At 43.8% G+C, this 20405-nt stretch overlaps 1 protein-coding gene across 3 annotated transcripts in view; it reads right to left on the bottom strand.

Moving 5' to 3' along the window:
• MICU3 (mitochondrial calcium uptake family member 3) overlaps positions 1 to 20405 on the bottom strand; it is a 193284-nt gene that overhangs the window by 56346 nt on the left and 116533 nt on the right. For all 3 annotated transcript variants that reach the window (XM_040418799.1, XM_040418797.1, XM_040418798.1), the window contains exon 7: positions 6934 to 7005. In XM_040418799.1, the coding sequence (XP_040274733.1) occupies positions 6934 to 7005 (72 nt within the window). The remainder of the gene's footprint in view (positions 1 to 6933; positions 7006 to 20405) is intronic.

A 20405-nucleotide genomic window follows, 5' to 3' on the forward strand; every position in this document is an offset into this window, starting at 1 on the left:
TATACATCAATGGTTCCACAATACGATAATACTGGTTGCTTCACCTACAATTACCATGTAGAAGTTCTTCAGAGAGATTACTAAGAGATTACATAACCTCCACTTATGGGCACTAGTTACACTGTGGGGGCTATGTATAAAAGGACCATTATTTTGGCCTTTACAAGTTTCTTCCAAGCTTCCGATCACTAGATGCTGTACTACTTTTATGGATATACCATATGTTTGTAGAGGGAGAGGTTATGGGGTGGTCTTGGAAGTTGTGGGTAGATTATTCTCAAAAAAATAAAAAAATAAAATAACAGTCCACTGGGAATCAAAATCGGCCTTCCAGAAACCATGTCGGTCCTTTCCTTTTGCGCCATGCCTTTTAGTGATACAGCAGTTTACGACCACAAATGTGGCGTTTCTGTAAACTGCAGTATCAGGGTAATAAATATTGTTTGGTTGTTAACCCTTGCTTTGTTACCGGAAAAAACAGATTGAAATGGAAAAGTGCCAGAAATAGCTGTTTTGGCACGTTTGAAAATTTTTTTTTGGACCGTGTTAATCTGGGGGGTTAGGTCATGGGGTATTTTTATAGAGGAGATTCTTACGGATGCGGCGATACCTAATAAGTCTACTTTCTTTACAATTATTTAGGTTTTAGACTATATTATCCTTTTTGATACAAAATGTTTTTTTGTATCTCTAAAGTCTGAGTCATTATTTTTTTTGTTTTTTAGCCGATTATCTTATATGGGGGCTCATTTTTTGTGGGATGAGAGGACGGCTTTATTGGCACTATTTTGGGGGCTATATGACTTTTTGATCACTTGCTATTAAACTTTTTGTTATGTAAGGTGACAAAAAAAAATCTTTTTTTGCACAGTTTTTTTTTTTGGACCGTGTTAATCTTGGGGGTTGGGTCATGGGGTATTTTTATAGAGGAGATTCTTACGGACGCGGCGATACCTAATAAGTCTACTTTTTTTTTACAATTATTTAGGTTTTAGACTATATTATCCTTTTTAATACCCCAAAAATTTTTTTGTATCTCTGAAGTCTGTCATTTTTTTTTGTTAGCCGATTATCTTATGTGGGGGCTCATTTTTTGCGGGATGAGAGGACGGTTTTATTGGCACTATTTTGGGGGCTATATGACTTTTTGATCGCTAGCTATTAAACTTTTTGTTATGTAAGGTGACAAAAAAAAATCTTTTTTGCACAGTTTTTTTTTGGACCGTGTTAATCTTGGGGGTTGGGTCATGGGGTATTTTTATAGAGGAGATTATTACCGACGCGGAGATACCTAATTTGTATACTTTTATTTAATTATTTTAGCTTTTACAATTTATTTGGGTGTCTCAAGTCTGAGAACCAGTTTTTTTATTTGATGTCAGTGGCTAAATTGGGATATAAATTTAGTACTCCATGGAAGTGTGATACTCCCTGAAGCAACCAATAATGCAGAGGCCCGGATGATCGGGGCACGTGTCACATTGAGTAGTGGTGTCCTTCCGTATCCCCCTCCTGTGACACACTTTGCACCTTTTTTGGGTTCGTCCCTTCTTTCCAGTATGGGGGACCACACCTGGAAAGTGTTGGCCAGGGACGATCCGGGCGCCTCCAGTTCCCGAGGTACTCCGGCCTGCTCTTTCCCGGTCCGAAAAAATCAGGGCCTTGAGGACTGCCTCATAGAACTGAAGGAATGTCCCTGTGTTGCCAGCGCTCCGGGACAGCACAAAAGAGTTGTACATGGCAACCTGCACCAAGTAGACCGCAACTTTTTTGTACCATGCCCGGGTTTTGCGCATGGCATTATATGGCTTGAGGACTTGATCAGAGAGATCAACTCCTCCCATATACCAATTGTAGTCGACAATATAATCGGTCTTGAGGACCGTTGCCGCGGTACCTCGCACAGGGACAGGGGTGATGCCTTTACCATGAATTGTGGACAGTACAAGGACATCCCTCTTGTCCTTATACCTGACCAGCAACAGGTTTCCAGTGGTAAGGGCACGGGTCTCACGCCTGGGGATAGGTACCTGGGGGGGGAGGGTAGGGAGGCCGCGTTGATTTTTCCGCACGGTCCCACAAGCAGACGTGGATCTGGCGGCAAGGGACTGGAACAAGGGAATACTAGTATAAAAGTTATCCACGTAAAGGTGGTAACCCTTATCTAGCAGTGGGTGCATAAGGTCCCACACAAGTTTCCCGGTAACACCCAGAGTGGGGGGGGGGCATTCTGAGGGTTGAATACGGGAATCTCGCCCCTCGTACACACGAAACCTTTAAGTGTACCCTGAGGTACTCTCACAAAGTTTGTATAGCTTCACGCCATACCTCGCCCGCTTTGAGGGAACATACTGGCGGAAAATGAGTCTCCCCTTGAACGCAATGAGAGACTCATCAACCGCGACCTCCCTTCCAGGTACATAGGCCTGTACAAATTTGGCCCCAAAGTGATCGATGACTAGGCAGGATGGGCAGGATCACCTCGGGGGGGGGGGGGGGGGGACATGCTGCATTATCTGAATAATGCAGGCATTTCCGGATGGCCTCAAACCGGGAGCGTGTCATGGCCGTACTGTAAAGTGGGGCCCGGTAGAGGACGTCCCCACTCCAGTAATGCCTGACACTAGGTTTCTTGACTAGGCCCATATGCAGCACGAGGCCCCAAAATGTCCTCATCTCGGCTGCAGACCCCAGACACCCTACTTAGGGTGATGCAATAAAAGTTTTTTTCACACTAACTTTCCCTTTATTATCCCTGCCTAGCCCAACCTTTCCCTAATTACCTGCTAATCAGATGGGGGGTGCTGGGGCACAGATCGGGTCCTGGTGGGCAAGGATGGGTGCTGGGGCACAGATGGGGTGATGCTGTCTCAGATCGACGACGACATGCAGGAAGCTCTCCTCTCTCCTCCGCTCCGGGACACAAAAGGAGGAGGAGAGGAGCGCTGGCAACATTTGAATCTCCCGCCGGCCCGCCCACCAACCAATCAGAGGCGATCCTGAGAGGTGATGTCACATCACCTCTCAGGATCGCAGGATGGTGATTGGTGGGGTAAAATCACACCACCGATCACCATCCTGTTCCGGGTTATCGGGTCCCCAGAGACCCGAATAACCCGGAAACGCAGCAAACCGCAGGTCTGAATTGACCTGCGGTTTGCTGCGATCGCCGACATGGGGGGGGGGTCACAGGACCTAGCCAAGGTGCCTGCTCAATGATTTGAGCAGGCACCGGGTTCCGATCACCGCCCGCCGGTGATCGGAACCATACATGACGTACCGGTACGTCATGTGTCCTTAAGTACCAGGACAACATGACGTACCGGCACGTCATGTGTCCTGAAGAGGTTAAGCATCAGCTAATTGCTGTAGTGCTCAGCTGGTTCACAAATGCTGGGTGGTCTCAAACAGAAACCCCCACAGAAACCCAATTGGCAAGAGCACTTGTATGGACTGGTTTTTCGATGATACATTTCACACTTTTCTATGCCTTCAATCCCTACAGTATGTGTGCTATACCTATATCAATGGTTCACACAGTTTCCGAGGCTTTATAAGGCTATGTTTTGTTGTAAACTTACTGTACACCTTATAGCTAATATGTGTCGGCTGCTTTGATTTGTATGTAAGAAGGCAACATACAAATATGTAATCTCATATTTAGCACTAAACCCACCTCTACGGTAAGCTCCTTTGGCATTTGCATATTCAAGCAATGGACCATTCTGCTATTCGCTCACTTCAGTATGATACTTAAGTCAGTGATCCAATGGCAGAATGGGTGTCCTGTAACCCCCATTTGCCAATTTAAAGGGAATCTGTCACTAGCAATTTACCAAAAAAATGTTTTCATGAATCCATGTTTAACAGAGTACCTTTTTTCCATCGGTCTTGTTCTTTTGATTGTCCGTCTTGTCATTTCTTCAAAAAATCGATTCTTATGATGTGTAAATGACGCTGTAAGGAGCCCAGAGGGGCGTTCTTCTTTCTCCACGGTGCCCAGGAACGCCCCTCTGAAGTGCCGTGCCCGCCTAAATTTGAAATCTAATAACGCCTCCAAGTTCATCTAAATCCCCTCCCAGAGGCGAGGCTAAGTGCTCAACAACGCCCCCTCCTCAGCGCCGCGCTCTGCGGCAAACACCCCGATCCTCCTCTCGCCGGCATCCCAATCCCCGCGCAGGCGCAGTGTCGGCGATTTCCTGGGCTATGATAAGATGACTGTCGGCACTGCGCCTGCGCGGGGATTGGGATGCCGGCGAGAGGAGGATCGGGGTGTTTGCCGCAGAGCGCGGCGCTGAGGAGGGGGCGTTGTTGAGCACTTAGCCTCGCCTCTGGGAGGGGATTTAGATGAACTTGGAGGCGTTATTAGATTTCAAATTTAGGCGGGCACGGCACTTCAGAGGGGCGTTCCTGGGCACCGTGGAGAAAGAAGAACGCCCCTCTGGGCTCCTTACAGCGTCATTTACACATCATAAGAATCGATTTTTTTAAGAAATGACAAGACGGACAATCAAAAGAACAAGACCGATGGAAAAAAGGTACTCTGTTAAACATGGATTCATGAAAACATTTTTTTGGTAAATTGCTAGTGACAGATTCCCTTTAAGGCGGCGGTCAAACATCACTGAAATACGATGTTGCCACAACATGGAATTCATGAGAAAGACACATAGTATCTCCTGAATACTGACCTACGCCTCTCATCCAGTTAAGCCAGTACTCTGCTCTGCACTGATGAGGGACAATCACCCAGAGACAGCTTTCTACAGATGAGATGCTGGCTTAGTTATTATCCAAGTCATGTCTCAAGGCCTGTTTAAAGGGTTTCTATCACTTCGTATGACATATTTAGGTGTCAGACACTAGCGATCCGCTAGTGTCTGCTCTAACAAACCATCCTAATATGATAGGTTTTGGGGCAGCCGTTTTGCTAAAATAACAACTTATATCTATATGCTAATGAGCCTCTAGGTGCTATGGGGGCGTCATTAGCACCTAGAGGCTCCGTCTACCTTCAAAAACTGCCGCCGCCCAGCGCGTCCCTCCAGCCCGCCCATCTCCTGCTGAATGTGATCCTCTCCGTGCGCGTCTCTGTTCTGCGCATGCGCAGTGAATGTCTGACCGCTTCCCTGCTCAGACATCTCCACTGCGCCTGCGCCGATGACATCATAGTGCTCCGAGGAACAGGCGCAGTGGAGATGTCTGAGCAGGGAAGCGGTCAGACATTCACTGCGCATGCGCAGTACAGAGACGCGCACGGAGAGGATCGCATTCAGCAGGAGATGGGCGGGCTGGAGGGACGCGCTGGGCGGCGACAGTTTATGAAGGTAGACGGAGCCTCTAGGTGCTAATGACGCCCCCATAGCACCTAGAGGCTCATTAGCATATATATATAAGTTGTTATTTTAGCAAAACGGCTGCCCCAAAGCCTATCATATTAGGATGGTTTGTTAGAGCAGACACTAGCGGATCGCTAGTGTCTGACACCTAAATATGTGATACCAAGTGATAGAAACCCTTTAAAGGGTCAAACATTGACTTATAGCATAGCTACCTTACATCTAGTGCCATTAGAGGCAGAGCTTGCTAAGAGCTACGCCTGGCCTATAAGACTCCTTACGCCAATTAGGTACTCTCCATAAGGAAATATAGTATCCCCAGAAAGGAGAGAGACAAACACAAGCACTGCCACTCTCCAATGATTCAATGTCACAAATGTTTATGGAAAGGACCCCCATCCTCTGTATGTGAGATCTGAGCCTATCCTATCCATTATGGAATATTCTGTGGATTCTGTGACTATTGATACTACTGGGAACCTTATACACCATGGCATAACTGTGTTACCATCTGGTCAAAAGGGTTACTATATTTTTAGAGAATCTACTGGAATTACTATTGTTAATTATAACACTAAGAATGGAAGAAGGGTTGTTTGGGGCAAGAAAAAAAAAAATCTACTGCAGCTTTTCAATGTTTGCTCCACCAAATGAAAGGTTTTTATTTGGCGTTTCCTACTGTAGAAAATAGCTGGAGCATAAATGCTAATCCCATCTGAGATAACACATCTGTCCTATTGTACTTTAAGCAAACAAAATTTTGGAAAAACAATGTGCAACAAATTCCATGACTGCAGGTTTCCACATAATAATTATAATCATGACGTACAACGCTAAGGAACCGACAACCATGTATGTGAAGTAAATCTCTCTGCTGTGCTGTTTTATATGTTAATATACGAGGAATACTAAATGGATCAAAATATAATTAAAAAAGAAATTTAAAAAAATAGTACAGATGTTCCTTGAACACTGTTGCGAGTATGAAATCCTTCTTGACCTAGCAAACATTGGGGCAGATTAAATATTGTCTTAAATTTAAGCTGCTTAGAACTACTCTAGATAAGCCAAATTTATTACAGTGTGTTATGGCAGTGAGTTTGCAACCACTGTGTCCACCAACCGTTTTGACTTTGAAACCTATACTGGCGACTCCCTGGTTTTCACCCTTTAACCCCAACACAGGGATCTGGACTTTGCTGCGGGGAGTCACCAGACCGCTACCACATGGAGTAGTATCGGCATGGTTGACAGCGGACCGATGGGGGTCAGAAAGACAGATGCAAGGCACCAAAAGAACAGGCAAACATGTAGTCAGTAACAGGCCGGGGTCAGAGTAGGCTAAGTTCCTGTGAATTTGTGATACAGGTCCAAGGTTGCGGCATGTGATGAATATGTTGCAGGAATGTCTGCGACCGTCCCATTCATCTAAACAGGGCTTGCAGAAATCCACAAGTTGCCATGAAACAAATGAATGCAACGGATTTTCAAATCGTAGAAATTTCTACGAAAGGGCTAAAAATAATTTTTCTTTACAGACTTCCTATTCAAAAGTTGGAGAAAGTTATCAGCAGAGCGATATTAAACATGTTACCAGTTGCGCACACTTCTCCTCTTCTCCTTTCCGTTCTTTCTTCTCATTTTTCTTTCTGAATATTTCTTGTAGCTGGAAATAAATAAAAAAAAAACATAAAAAGCTAACATATTCTAATTTCATTGAGACCAATGTTGACCAATAATAATTTAAGACTCTAGACTTTCTATACTACTGAAAATAACACGTGTGTGTGTGTATATATAGAATAGCTAAAAAAAAAAAAATTATAATTTTGGAAACACTGAGAATATCTTCATACTACAAAATGGATGGGATTCAAATAACAAAAATACTCAATTGTACAAATGCATATTAAACCTTACAGAAACATATATGAATCCTGCCGCTTACATCATTATACCTTTCATTCTATTCATTTTATGCACAATATCTGTGTAGATAGCTGAATATGGGTGTGCCTTGCTTTTAAATGCTTATCCCTGAGACTCTGCAGTTGGTCGGAGTTAGTATTTTGTAGGAAGCCGTGTTGGCTGGGGGGAATCTGAGGGAATACTCTACTGAGAAACAGCAACTCTAATATCATCTCTCCACACCGAGTCATTTGTCTGCATAGTAGGCACCAAGCATACCTACAGATCTTTTTTCATACTGTCAGCACAATTCAATTAAATGATTAGGATTTTTGTATGTCCGTAAAAAATTCCTTTGTGGTGCTGTACAAATCATTACTTAATGAATTACAGCTTTTTGAGGGACTTCGATAAACAAATAGAAGCAAACGACAATCGTGTATGAGATGTAAATCTCTCTGCTGTGCTGCTTCATATCTATAAACTATATAGAGGGAATACTAAACAGACCAAACATCTTAAAAAGTTACAGACGTTCAACAAGCAATGTCTTGAGCAGGAAATCCTTCTTGACTTAGTAAACCTTGGGACAAATTGAGTCATTTTGCATTAAATTTAAACAGCTTAGAACTGGACTAGATGTGCCAAATCTATCACAGTGGCTCACAGTTTGGTGGATCTTTAGACACTTTTGCCTACCTTTATGCCGCCTCTTGGTTGGCTTACTTTAGACCAATTTGCTGAGCCACAATTTTGCTATGACGGACCTGTTTTAAACTACGCTCCCTTCCACTAGGTCAAACCCATTTTCCTGTAAACCACAGCCCTTGCCCAGCGGGATGCAAAAAGAGTCTCAACTGCATAATAAATCTGGCCTAAAGTATTTACCGCAGCAGAATGCTACCACATTTAGCTTATTGAATCTGCTTTATTGTCATCTTAACAGGAGTATTTGTGTACAACTGTGTAGTATTAGAAATACAGAAACCAAAAAATCTAAAACATAACTCTGACTCCTTACTTAACTTTCACAGAGACAGATGTCCTTACATTAGGACATTCGTCAAATTTTCCTATAGTGCTAAGCCAAGGAGTGCAATAAAACAGAGAAATAGATTAGATCAGTGAACCTTTTAGAGACCGAGTGCCCAAACTGCAACCCAAAACCCACTTATTTATCGCAAAGTGCCAACACGGCAATGTAATCTAAATACCAATATAGTATATCTTCCATATACTTTATCATTTAGCTATAATAGCCTGCCTACATTCAGTGTGCTGCCTGTGCCATTCATAGTGCGCCCTTCGCTGATGAATCGCAGGAAAAGTCTAAGGCATAGACTTTTTCCAGAGCGCGGGTGCCCACAGGGAGGGCTCCGAGTGCCACCTCTGGCACCCGTGCCATAGGTTCACCACCACTGGATTAGATGATCCGCCTGGGTCCACTTGGTTAGGAAGGCTTCTTATTAAAGAGGTTTTCCTGGAGTTCAGCACTGATGACCTTATCTCAGGATAGGCCATCATTATCTTACGGTGGGGGTCCAACTCCCAGCAACCCTGCTGATCAACTGTTTGACAAGGATGCAGAGCTCAAGTGAGCGCTACAGCCTCTTCCTAGGCCTGCGACGTCACATTCATCATCGGTCAAATGGCCTAGGTTCAGCTCAGTCCTATTTAAGCCTGAGCTACAATCCCAAGCACAATCTCTATACCAGGGATGGCCAACCTGCGGCTCTCAAGCTGTTGCAAAACTACAACTCCCAGCATGCCCAGACAACCTATAGCTATCAGCCTACAGCAGGGCATGGTGGGAATTGTAGTTTTACAACAGCTGGAGAGCCGCAGGTTGGCCAGCCCTGCTCTATACAATGCATGGTGCTGTGCTTGGTAAGCTCTGAGGAGGCCACAGCTCTCATCAAAGCAATGCAGCCTCTTTAGACAGCTGATCGTGGGTTAATTGGGAGTTGAACCCCCACAATATTATATTAATGACCTATTGACGAATCCATGATGGTCACAAAAAAATAAAAATAATATATATATATTACACTCACCTAAAGAATTATTAGGAACACCTGTTCTATTTCTCATTAATGCAATTATCTAGGCAACCAATCACATGGCAGTTGCTTCAATGCATTTAGGGGGGTGGTCCTGGTCAAGACAATCTCCTGAACTCCAAACTGAATGTCAGAATGGGAAAGAAAGGTGATTTAAGCAATTTTGAGCGTGGCATGGTTGTTGGTGCCAGACGGGCCGGTCTGAGTATTTCACAATCTGCTCAGTTACTGGGATTTTCACGCACAACCATTTCTAGGGTTTACAAAGAATGGTGTGAAAAGGGAAAAACATCCAGTATGCGGCAGTCCTGTGGGCGAAAATGCCTTGTGGATGCTAGAGGTCAGAGGAGAATGGGCCGACTGATTCAAGCTGATAGAAGAGCAACGTTGACTGAAATAACCACTCGTTACAACCGAGGTATGCAGCAAAGCATTTGTGAAGCCACAACACGCACAACCTTGAGGCGGATGGGCTACAACAGCAGAAGACCCCACCGGGTACCACTCATCTCCACTACAAATAGGAAAAAGAGGCTACAATTTGCATGAGCTCACCAAAATTGGACTGTTTAAGACTGGAAAAATGTTGCCTGGTCTGATGAGTCTCGATTTCTGTTGAGACATTCAAATGGTAGAGTCCGAATTTGGCGTAAACAGAATGAGAACATGTATCCATCCTCTGATGGCTACTTCCAGCAGGATAATGCACCATGTCACAAAGCTCGAATCATTTCAAATTGGTTTCTTGAACATGACAATGAGTTCACTGTACTAAAATGGCCCCCACAGTCACCAGATCTCAACCCAATAGAGCATCTTTGGGATGTGGTGGAACGGGAGCTTCGTGCCCTGGATGTGCATCCCTCAAATCTCCATCAACTGCAAGATGCTATCCTATCAATATGGGCCAACATTTCTAAAGAATGCTATCAGCACCTTGTTGAATCAATGCCACGTGGAATTAAGGCAGTTCTGAAGGCAAAAGGGGGTCCAACACCGTATTAGTATGGTGTTCCTAATAATTCTTTAGGTAAGTCTATATATATATATATATATACACACACCGGTATATAATTTTATAGTATCACTTCACTAGTGCTCCGTAACACGCATAAAAAAGTCCTGGCAGCTGTTTCACCCTGCATACTGTACAGTCATTTTGGCTCCCTTCACAAAGTGGATAGCTTTTTTTTTACCCAATATCCTACATTCTAAAGGTGGATTTACACGGCCCAATATTCGGACAGATTATCGGGAACGACTGTTCCTGTGAACGCTCATTCCCGACAATCTGCCCGTCTAAAGGTGCAGCCGATCACCCGAGTTCATCAGGTGAAGCTGTCATTAGTGCTTGCAAATAAATTATCGTTTCTAGGCAGGCGATTGCTTGTTCTCATACTGGGGAGGTGATCACTGCATGTAAATTCAGTGCTTCACCCCCACTGAACGAGCAGCCGGTTGTTGGGAAGGAACGCTTCCTTCCCAATAATCGGCTTCACCTCTGTACGTGTAAATCCAACTTAGGCTACAGTCACACGAACGTTCTGTTTTGCGGATCCGCAAAACACGGGTACCGGCCCATGTGCGTTCCGCAATTTGCAGACCGCACATGTCGCGGCCATCATAGAAAATACCTATTATTGTCCGCAATAGCGAACAAGAATAGGACATGTTCTATTTTATTTTGCGGGGCCGCGGCACGGCGCAACGGATGCGGACAGAAAAATTGCGGAACGGATGTAGCCTTAAGTGGCAGATTTCCTAATCATATACATTTATACAATCTCAGACAGGCTGTCTAAATACACATTGGCTCATGTCAGATCATAAACCTGGTGCAGGGATAGCCACTTTGTCTAACTTTATACCAACGGTTGGCTTAGTTTGCTCTAGAATTGTGGTACAATTTTGCTGCAAAATGTTGCATCTAAGGCTACATCCCTTTTCCTACAAAGCCATGCCCTGTTTACAGAAAGTCAAACATCTTCGTCAAGCTAGGTGCAGAGGATTTCTCTTTAGGACATGGCCTAGGTATAAAAAATAGTGTAAAGAAAACCAGTAGTGCTGCTCATTTTAGCCATTTAAAGCCTGGTAGGTTGGCGTAAGTAATATTATGCTGCTTGCCTTTATCCCTTTAAAGGAGTTTTCTCATCACAGATAACCCCTTAAAAGTAGCTGTGAAAAACAATGTCCATATAGTTAAATCCAGCTCATTGTTATACATTTTTTTTTATATTTACTTATTTAAAAAATGGCCATAACCTTGGATATTTCAGTAATAATGTTAGTATATCGCCACCTGCTGTTTCTATTGAGCAACCTTTCTGTGTCCACCTCTGTAAATGTGCCTAGATGGACACACATGCTTTAGTCTTGCTTCTCTCTGTTTCTCTGGGTATGTGGAAGGATCCCTGGTGTGGTGAGTGGTCTGCTTCTGAAGCTGCAAAATCTTCTCAGGAGAAACTGAGCAAGTGCAATTACAGTAACACTGCCTCACTTTCTTATCATGTGCTCAGCATGTCCTCTGAGAGGCAGAAGGACACAACTTTAAGATGAGAGCAACAGTGGCGACCTGTTCTCCATGGCACTGGTTCTCAAGACTCCTGTCAAAGAGCACATTTTGCCGGGTGAAGTTGCAGTCACCTGACCATTTCACCTGCAGGTAGGATTACATGGTATGGCTCGAATCTGCCAATCAACAGCAACTGCTTATTACCACTTGCTCATTAAGCAGGGGAAGTCTCTAGGTGATGTCCATATACCTTAAAGGAGTTTTTTCTGGGATTTTGATACTAATGACCTATCCTCAGGATAGGTCATCGGTATCTGATCGGTGGGGGTCCGACACCCGTGACCCCCCGCCAATCAGCTGTTTGAGAAGGCACCGGTGCTCATGTGAGCGCCATGGCCTTCTCCATGCCTAACAAGCACAGCGCCATACATTGCAAAGCGTGATATCACCCTCAGCCCAATTGAAGTGAGCCCCACTGATGACACACTTTTGACCTATCCTGAGGTCATCCTTATCGAAATTCCAGAAAACCCCTTTAACAGGGCATATAGACAGGGGCTGTCCAACTACCTTAATATGCTTCCGAAGCTATGTTAATAGAATTATATTTTTTTAATTACGCATATTTCTTATTTCTGTTTGAAGTATCTGGAGTCCTCATGTTGTTTTGGTTTGTCATTGTGTAGCTTATGAGGTGTGCCAGGGAATCAGTTACCTATAGCCTGCAAATAATGTCCATGGTGCTAGAACATTAAGACAATAAAAGGTGTAGATTGCATGAGGTTACATCTTTTTTTATATTGATGTAAAACTTTGATGGGGTTGTCATCTGGAAATGAGCTGAAGCAAGCCGACTGTTGGTTTAGCAAGTTTTTCTTGTCTCTCTATTTCTTCTTATACAACACACTCCTGGAATCTGATCACCTCATGCTTAGCTTGTAAAGTGATGGTTTTAGGAACCTCTCTCTAAATTGCCATCTTCCATGAAAGCCCCAAGAATGTTTCTTTTTCACATTCCTCACAAGCGTCATTATCCATCAGTCCCAAACAAATGATCCTTTTCTTTTTCAGAGTTCATTGACTGCCATAGAACATTTTTGGATTTGTCAGCTCTTTGCTGGGAGTCATTCAGTTCCTGATAGCTGTCTTTCCCTCAGCTCTTTAAACGTCTTGTGTTACAGACATCAGGGACAGTGTCGGTCACTGTTGGGTGATGTAGCTAATTTAGTTTCATTCAGACGTGGCCATTGTTGTTTTTTTACATACATCCCTTTCATGCATTATCTCTTCAAAGCAGATGATAATGATAACAAGGTGACACTAAACTTGGAAGTCAAGCCAATTCTGGTTGACCGCTTAACATTCACGTCAGTGTAAACTGGAGAACCAAAGGTTACCAACCCTGGCTTAGAGATTATTCTTAGAGCTGGCCACACACAGGGCTCCCGTTCAGGCAACTTGGATTACAGGCCACCTACAGTAGATCAGATCTGAACATCTAACCATTTACATGGCAGTGATCTCCTACTGATCATAACCACCTCTTTATTTAAACATCTTTTTTTCTTTGAACTGGCTAAACACAGATATCTTAATATCCCACTTGATATCACAACAAAGCAGACAATAATAACTATATCTACACTGAGAAAAAATATAAACGCAACACTTTCGGTTTTGTGCCCATTTTCCATGAGCTAAACTGAAAGATCTGAAACATTTTCTACAGACACAAAGACCCATTACTCTCAAATATTGTTCACAAATCTGTGTTAGTGAGCACTTCTCCTTTACCGAGATAATCCATCCCACCTCATAAGTGTGGCATATCAAGGTGCTGATTAGACATGAATATTGCACAGGTGTGCCTTAGACTGCCCACAATAAAAGTCCACTCTGAAATGTGCACAGTTTTGCCTTACGGGGGGGGAGGGAGGGGGGGGGGGGGTCAGAAAACCAGTCAGTCTCTGGTGTGGCCGCCATTTGCCTCACGCAGTGCAACACATCTCCGTCGCATAGAGTTGATCAGGTTGTTGGTTGTGGCCTGTGGAATGTTTTTCCACTCCTCTTCAATAGATGTGCTAAGTTGCAGAATATTGGCAGGAACTGGAACACGCTGTCGTATACGCCGATCCAGAGCATCCCAAACATGCTCAATTGGTGACATGTCCGGTGAGTATGCTGGCCATGCAAGAACTGGGATGTTTTTAGCTTCCAGGAATTGTGTACAGATCCTTGCAATATGGGGCCGTGCATTATCATGCTGCAACATGAGGTGATGGTCGTGGATAAATGGCACAACAATGGGCCTCAGGATCTCGTCACGGTATCTCTGTGCATTCAAAATGCCATCAATAAACTGCACCTGTGTTCGTTGTCCATGACATACGCCTGCCCATACTATAACCCCACCGCCTCCATGGGCCACTCGATCCACAATGTTGACGTCAGCAAACTGCTCACCCACAGACGCTGTGTGCCATCTGTCTGCCATCTGCCCTGAACAGTGAAAAACTGGACTCTTCCGTGAACAGAACGCCTCTCCAACGTGCCAGACGCCATAGAATGTGAGCATTTGCCCACTCAAGTCGGTTACGATGATGAACTGCAGTCAGGTCCAGACCCCAATGAGGACGACGAGCATGCAGATGAGCTTCCCTGAGACGGTTTCTGACAGTTTGTGCAGAAATTCTTTGGTTATGCAAACCAATTGTTGCTGCAGCTGTCCGGGTGGCTGGTCTCAGACGATCATGGAGGTGAACATGCTGATTGTCGAGGTCCTGGGCTGGTGTGATTACACGAGGTCTGCGGTTGTGAGGCCGGTTGGATGTACTGCCAAATTCTCTGAAACGCCTTTAAAGACGGCTTATGGTAGAGAAATGAACATTCATTGCACGGGCAATAGCTCTGGTAGACATTCCTGCAGTCAGCATGCCAATTGCACGCTCCCTCAAACGTTGCAACATCTGTGGCATTGTGCTGTGTGATCAAACTGCAAATTTCAGAGTGGCCTTTTATTGTGGGCAGTCTAAGGCACACCTGTACAATATTCATGTCTAATCAGCACCTCGATATGCCACACCTGTGAGGTGGGATGGATTATCTTGCAAAGGAGAAGTGCTCACTAACACAGATTTAAACAGATTTGTGAACAATATTTGAGAGTAATGGGTCTTTTGTGTATGTAGAAAATGTTTCAGATATTTCAGTTCAGCTCATGCAAAATGGGAGCAAAACCGAAAGTGTTGCGTTTATATTTTTGCTCAGTGTATATAGCAAGAATCAACAATATTTTACCGTGAGAAGCACCAGGCTGGTTTGGTTTATCCTACCTTGGATAAAAGCTCCATTGACGTCCCCTCTTGTTTAGGACTGTGTCCTATGGATAAATACTCTACAAAAAATGTCTTCTGGTCCAGGTGCTTTGTTGAACAACATCCCCATGCCCCATTAATGTTCAAAAAGTAGAACTGATGGTTAAAAAAAACGGTTTACAAATTTAAAGAAAATCCATTGAGGACCCTGAATATTTAGGTAAATGTTGGGTCGTGAAGCTAAAGGCTCATGCTCATGGATTTATGTGCATGAGCCTTTAGCTTCACGACCAAACATTTACCTAAATATTCAAGGTCCTCAATGGATTTTCTTTAAATTTGTAAACCGTTTTTTTTTTACCATCAGTTCTACTTTTTGAACATTAATGGGGCATGGGGATGTTGTTCAACAAAGCACCTGGACCAGAAGACATTTTTTGTAGAGTATTTATCCATAGGACACAGTCCTAAACAACTTCAAAGTTGTACGGAACTGTAACATGGCACCCAAAGACTTCTTAAAGCCCTCCTGTACCTCCGTGTTCCTCCCGTTATACACCAAGGCATACATAAAAAATTAATGCTGCCATAGTTTGAAGATATTGAGTGTATTTCCTGACACACACATCTGATGGAAGCCTCTCACATAAAACTATATATCAATCTGCTCAGCTCCTCCTGCTCTATAACATGCTGGTAGTAGATTACACTGCATCAAGGTGACAGGTTCCCTTTAAGGAACAGAATTAGAAAAAATAGATGAAAAATATTTTATTGGGATGGAGAAACAAAATTTTTTCAGATAGTTTATATTGATATTAAATGGTTTCTGTCATGATAAATAACGTTATGTAGCTGACTGACATTAGCAATGTGCTAATGTCAGCAGTACATAACAGTACGCTTTATAACTGCCTGCCTGCCGCCGTTCTCTTAAAATAAAGACTTTTAGAATATGCTAATGAGCCTCTATATATACTTTTACATGACCTCCTTAAAGGGTTTCTGTCATGAGAAATAACGTTATGTAGCTGACTGACATTAGCAATGTGCTAATGTCAGCAGTACATAACATTCTCTTAAAATAAAGACTTTTAAAATATGCTAATGAGCCTCTAGGTGCTATTAGGGCGTTGCTTCAGCACCTAGAGGCTCGGTCTACGCACCCTTTGGCACGCCCAGGTCCAGTTCATTGACTTTTGCGTTCTCCTCATCGTCCCGTAAATCCCGCGCCTGCACCGTCCCGTTTAGTATTCGGCGCAGGCGCAGTAAGTGAAGGACTCGGTCCTTCCTGCGGCTTCCTCACTGCACCTGCGCCAAACTGGACGGCTCAGGCGCAGGATTTACGGGACACTGAGGAGGACTCGAAAGTCAATCAACTGGACCTGGGCGTGCCAAAGGGTGCGTAGACCGAGCCTCTAGGTGCTGAAGCAACGCCCTAATAGCACCTAGAGGCTCATTAGCATATTTTAAAAGTCTTTATTTTAAGAGAATGTTATGTACTGCTGACATTAGCACATTGCTAATGTCAGTCAGCTACATAACGTTATTTCTCATGACAGAAACCCTTTAAGGAGGTCATGTAAAAGTATATATAGATTAAACAATAGAGAATAGTATAAACCAGGAGCATACTTATGGTTCCTAACATTACATCAGAAAATGAGAACAGATTTCAGTATAACTGTATGGAAAGGTCAAAAATAACACAGTTCATCAGTATCAATAAAACAAAGTTTCTATATGCCTGTGACCATAGGATATTCCTGGGTTTCACCAGGTTCTTTAGTGTGAAAATGATGGCAAAGAAGTTTCTGCAGCTGTTTTACTGTATCTGTTAGACAAAAGGAACCATGATCTGGAGGTTTAAAGTCGGAGCCAACCTTGCAATGAGTAATGTTACTCAGTATGTGAAAATAAGAGGAAGACAGACTAGTCAGTGAAGAATTTTCTCACATTGTTGCTAAGACTATTTGAGAAATTTTGGTTAGGTCATACAGAAGGAGATGAGCTAACTGGACTAATTTTAATAGCAAAAACTGATAGAAAGAAATCTAACAACGCCTTACATGCAGAAGTACATTCAAGTACAATTTAAACCATCAAAGTCATATAATTTGAAGAGATTATACATGAAAAATCAGCAAACTAAAAATTATCCAAGCAAGTTATCCTCTTATTCAAACTGTGCCTGTTGGCAGACTAGTTTTGCTAGAATATGCCCCCATTGTCCTATAGGTATGGGTCCCACAGCTGGGACCCGCACCTATATCGAGAACGGAGACCCGAAAGTGTTGGAGGGCGCACTGCGTATGCACAGCTGCCCTCCATTCATTTTCTATGGGGCCGCCGAAAATAGCAGTGCACTGACTCGGCTATTTCAGTCGGGCACATAGAAGTGAATAGGAGCAGTGGCCGGTCATGCGTGGTGCGCTCCTATTCACTTCTATGGGGAGCGGGCTTGGTGGTCTTCCAGCCTCCACCTTGCGGGGCTCCTTTCCCGATATAGGTGCAGGTCCCAGCGGTGGGACCCGCACCTATAAGACAATGGGGCAATATCCGAGCGATATGCCCCCATTGTCTTTGATGAGACAACCCCTTTAACTTTCAAGTCCTTTTCCCAGCCTTATACTTAGAAAGCCCTAGCAATCAGTTGTTACCAATGGGCGAAGCTACTGCTGGCAGTCATTTATCAATGGTCTACATGTAATATATGGACATGTTGTGCACCCCAAGAGTGCGAGCCAATGCTTAGCCTGGTTCATAGAAGAGGTGCCAAGTAGACGACCTCCTTGACCACTGTATACCCTTACAGGCCATATGGAAATGGGTTTTATCATGAAAATTGTATCTTAAACTGGGAGCCCAATCTAAGATGAATATGAAACCCTTAATGACGAAAGCTTGAGAAAGCACCATCTGGAGGCTGAGAAGTACTATATGTACAATTACCTGGAATACCTCCATACAGTATTTCACAGTCACACTCGAAGCGCGGTAGTGTTTACTATGGGATGGGTCTGTAAGCTTTCCTGGCTTTAGTGAATGTATTTGTGTGTGGGAGTGATGCCAACACTAAGCTGTCAGTTGTTCAGGAATTTCTACACACTTTTGGCATGACAATAACACCAAGTTCAACACCAGTATAACTTTGCCTGCCCAGAATCTACACCCAACAGTTTGTTGTCCCTGGGAAACAATTCATTTCATTCAATGTACCTACGGACATGCATAAAACGACATAGGCCACAGTTCAGTTCAAATATTGCAGCTAATCTCAATACCCAATCCCTATCATTTCCAACTCTCATGAGGTCATCACACACTGAACCTGCCTGGGATATTGTGTCCTGCCTCCACCAATTGAATAGCGCAGGGCTCAGGCATGCACACTACAGCTCCATTGGAAGTGTATGGGCCTGGTGAGGATAGCCGAACACTGCACTCAGCTTCAGCAGAACCATAGAAATTCAACAGAGCAGCAGTTTGCATGCTTGACCACCACTCCAATGGCTTGTCGTAAATGGTGGGGGTTCCAGCTGTTGGATCCCCACTGATCAGACACTTATTACCTATCCTTTGGTAGGTGACGTGTCAATCTTAGTACAGCCCCTTTAAATGATGTAACATTTAGGATCCCAGGCATGACATCTGTTCTTTTCAAATGGAAGAATTGGGCTATCTAATGCAGATGTCCAGTTGTGATCGGTCCCTCCTCATGGTAAGGCATACATGGTATTTATTTATTTTTTTCAGGGCTCACTGCTTTATATTTTTTTATTAATCCAAGGTAACTGTCTATAGGTAATTCTGACAACCTCCTGCTGCAGCCCCTCTCATGCAGCTCGGCATGATGAGATTGGCTATTGTATGTAAGCACAAGCTCTCCACCAGCAGGCAGTACACAGGAGCTGCTTTCTGTTACAGAACAGGTAGAATCATTCTAAACTAAAGCAACCAAACCACTACTAAAGAAGAAAGAGGTCAGGTAACATAGTAACGTAGTTTATAAGGCCGAAAAAAGACATTTGTCCATCCAGTTCGGCCTGTTATCCTGCAAGTTGATCCAGAGAAAGGCAAAAAAAAAACTGTGACGTAGAAGCCAATTTTCCTCACTTTAGGGGAAAAAAATTCCTTCCCGACTCCAATCAGGCAATCAGAATAACTCCCTGGATCAACGACCCCTCTCTAGTAGCTATAGCCTGTAATATTATTACACTCCAGAAACACATCCAGGCCCCTCTTGAATTCCCTTATTGTACTCACCATCACCACCTCCTCAGGCAGAGAGTTCCATAGTCTCACTGCTCTTACCGTAAAGAACCCTTTTCTATGTTTGTGTACAAACCTTCTTTCCTCCAGACGCAGAGGATGTCTCCTCGTCACAGTCACAGTCCTGGGGATAAATAGATGATGGGATAGATCTCTGTACTGGCCCCTGATATATTTATACATAGTTATTAGATCTCCCCTCAGTCGTCTTTTTTCTAAAGTGAAAAACCCTAATTTTGATAATCTTTCAGGGTACTGTAGTTGCCCCATTCCAGTTATTACTTTAGTTGCCCTCCTCTGAACCCTCTCGAGCTCTGCTATGTCTGCCTTGTTCACTGGAGCCCAGAACTGTACACAGTACTCCATGTGTGGTCTGACTAGTGATTTGTAAAGTGGTAGGACTATGTTCTCATCACAGGCATCTATGCCCCTTTTAATGCAACCCGTTATCTTATTGGCCTTGGCAGCAGCTGCCTGACACTGGTATCTACAGCTTAGTTTGCTGTTAAAGGGATTCTGTCACCTCGTTTTCGGTTATAGAGATGCGGACATGCACGGCTAGATCGACGCTAGCAATATACCTGTCCTATAGCGCTGCGTCCTTTTATTTTGTTTAAAAAATTATTTGAGAGATATGTAAATGAGCCTTGTAAGGTGCCCAAGGGGCTGTACGAACCTTCCTGGAGCCCAGCCATGCCCCCTTCTGAAGGAGCTTGCGCATTGTGAGATTACGGCAATCTAACTGTGACGAAAGGAGGAGATTCGGAGGACATAGGCGGTGCTGGGCTCCTTCACAGGGGGCATGGCTGGGCTCCAGGAAGGTTCGTACAGCCCCTTGGGCTCCTTACCAGGCTCATTTACATATCTCTCCAATAATTTTTTAAACAAAATAAAAGGACACAGCCCTATAGGACAGGTATATTGCGGACATGCTAGCGGCGATCTAGCCGTGCATGTCCGCATCTCTATAACCGAAAACGAGGTGACAGAATCCCTTTAA

The sequence above is a fragment of the Bufo bufo genome, chromosome 2, assembly GCF_905171765.1.
Source record: "Bufo bufo chromosome 2, aBufBuf1.1, whole genome shotgun sequence".
Taxonomy (NCBI): Eukaryota; Metazoa; Chordata; class Amphibia; order Anura; family Bufonidae; genus Bufo; species Bufo bufo.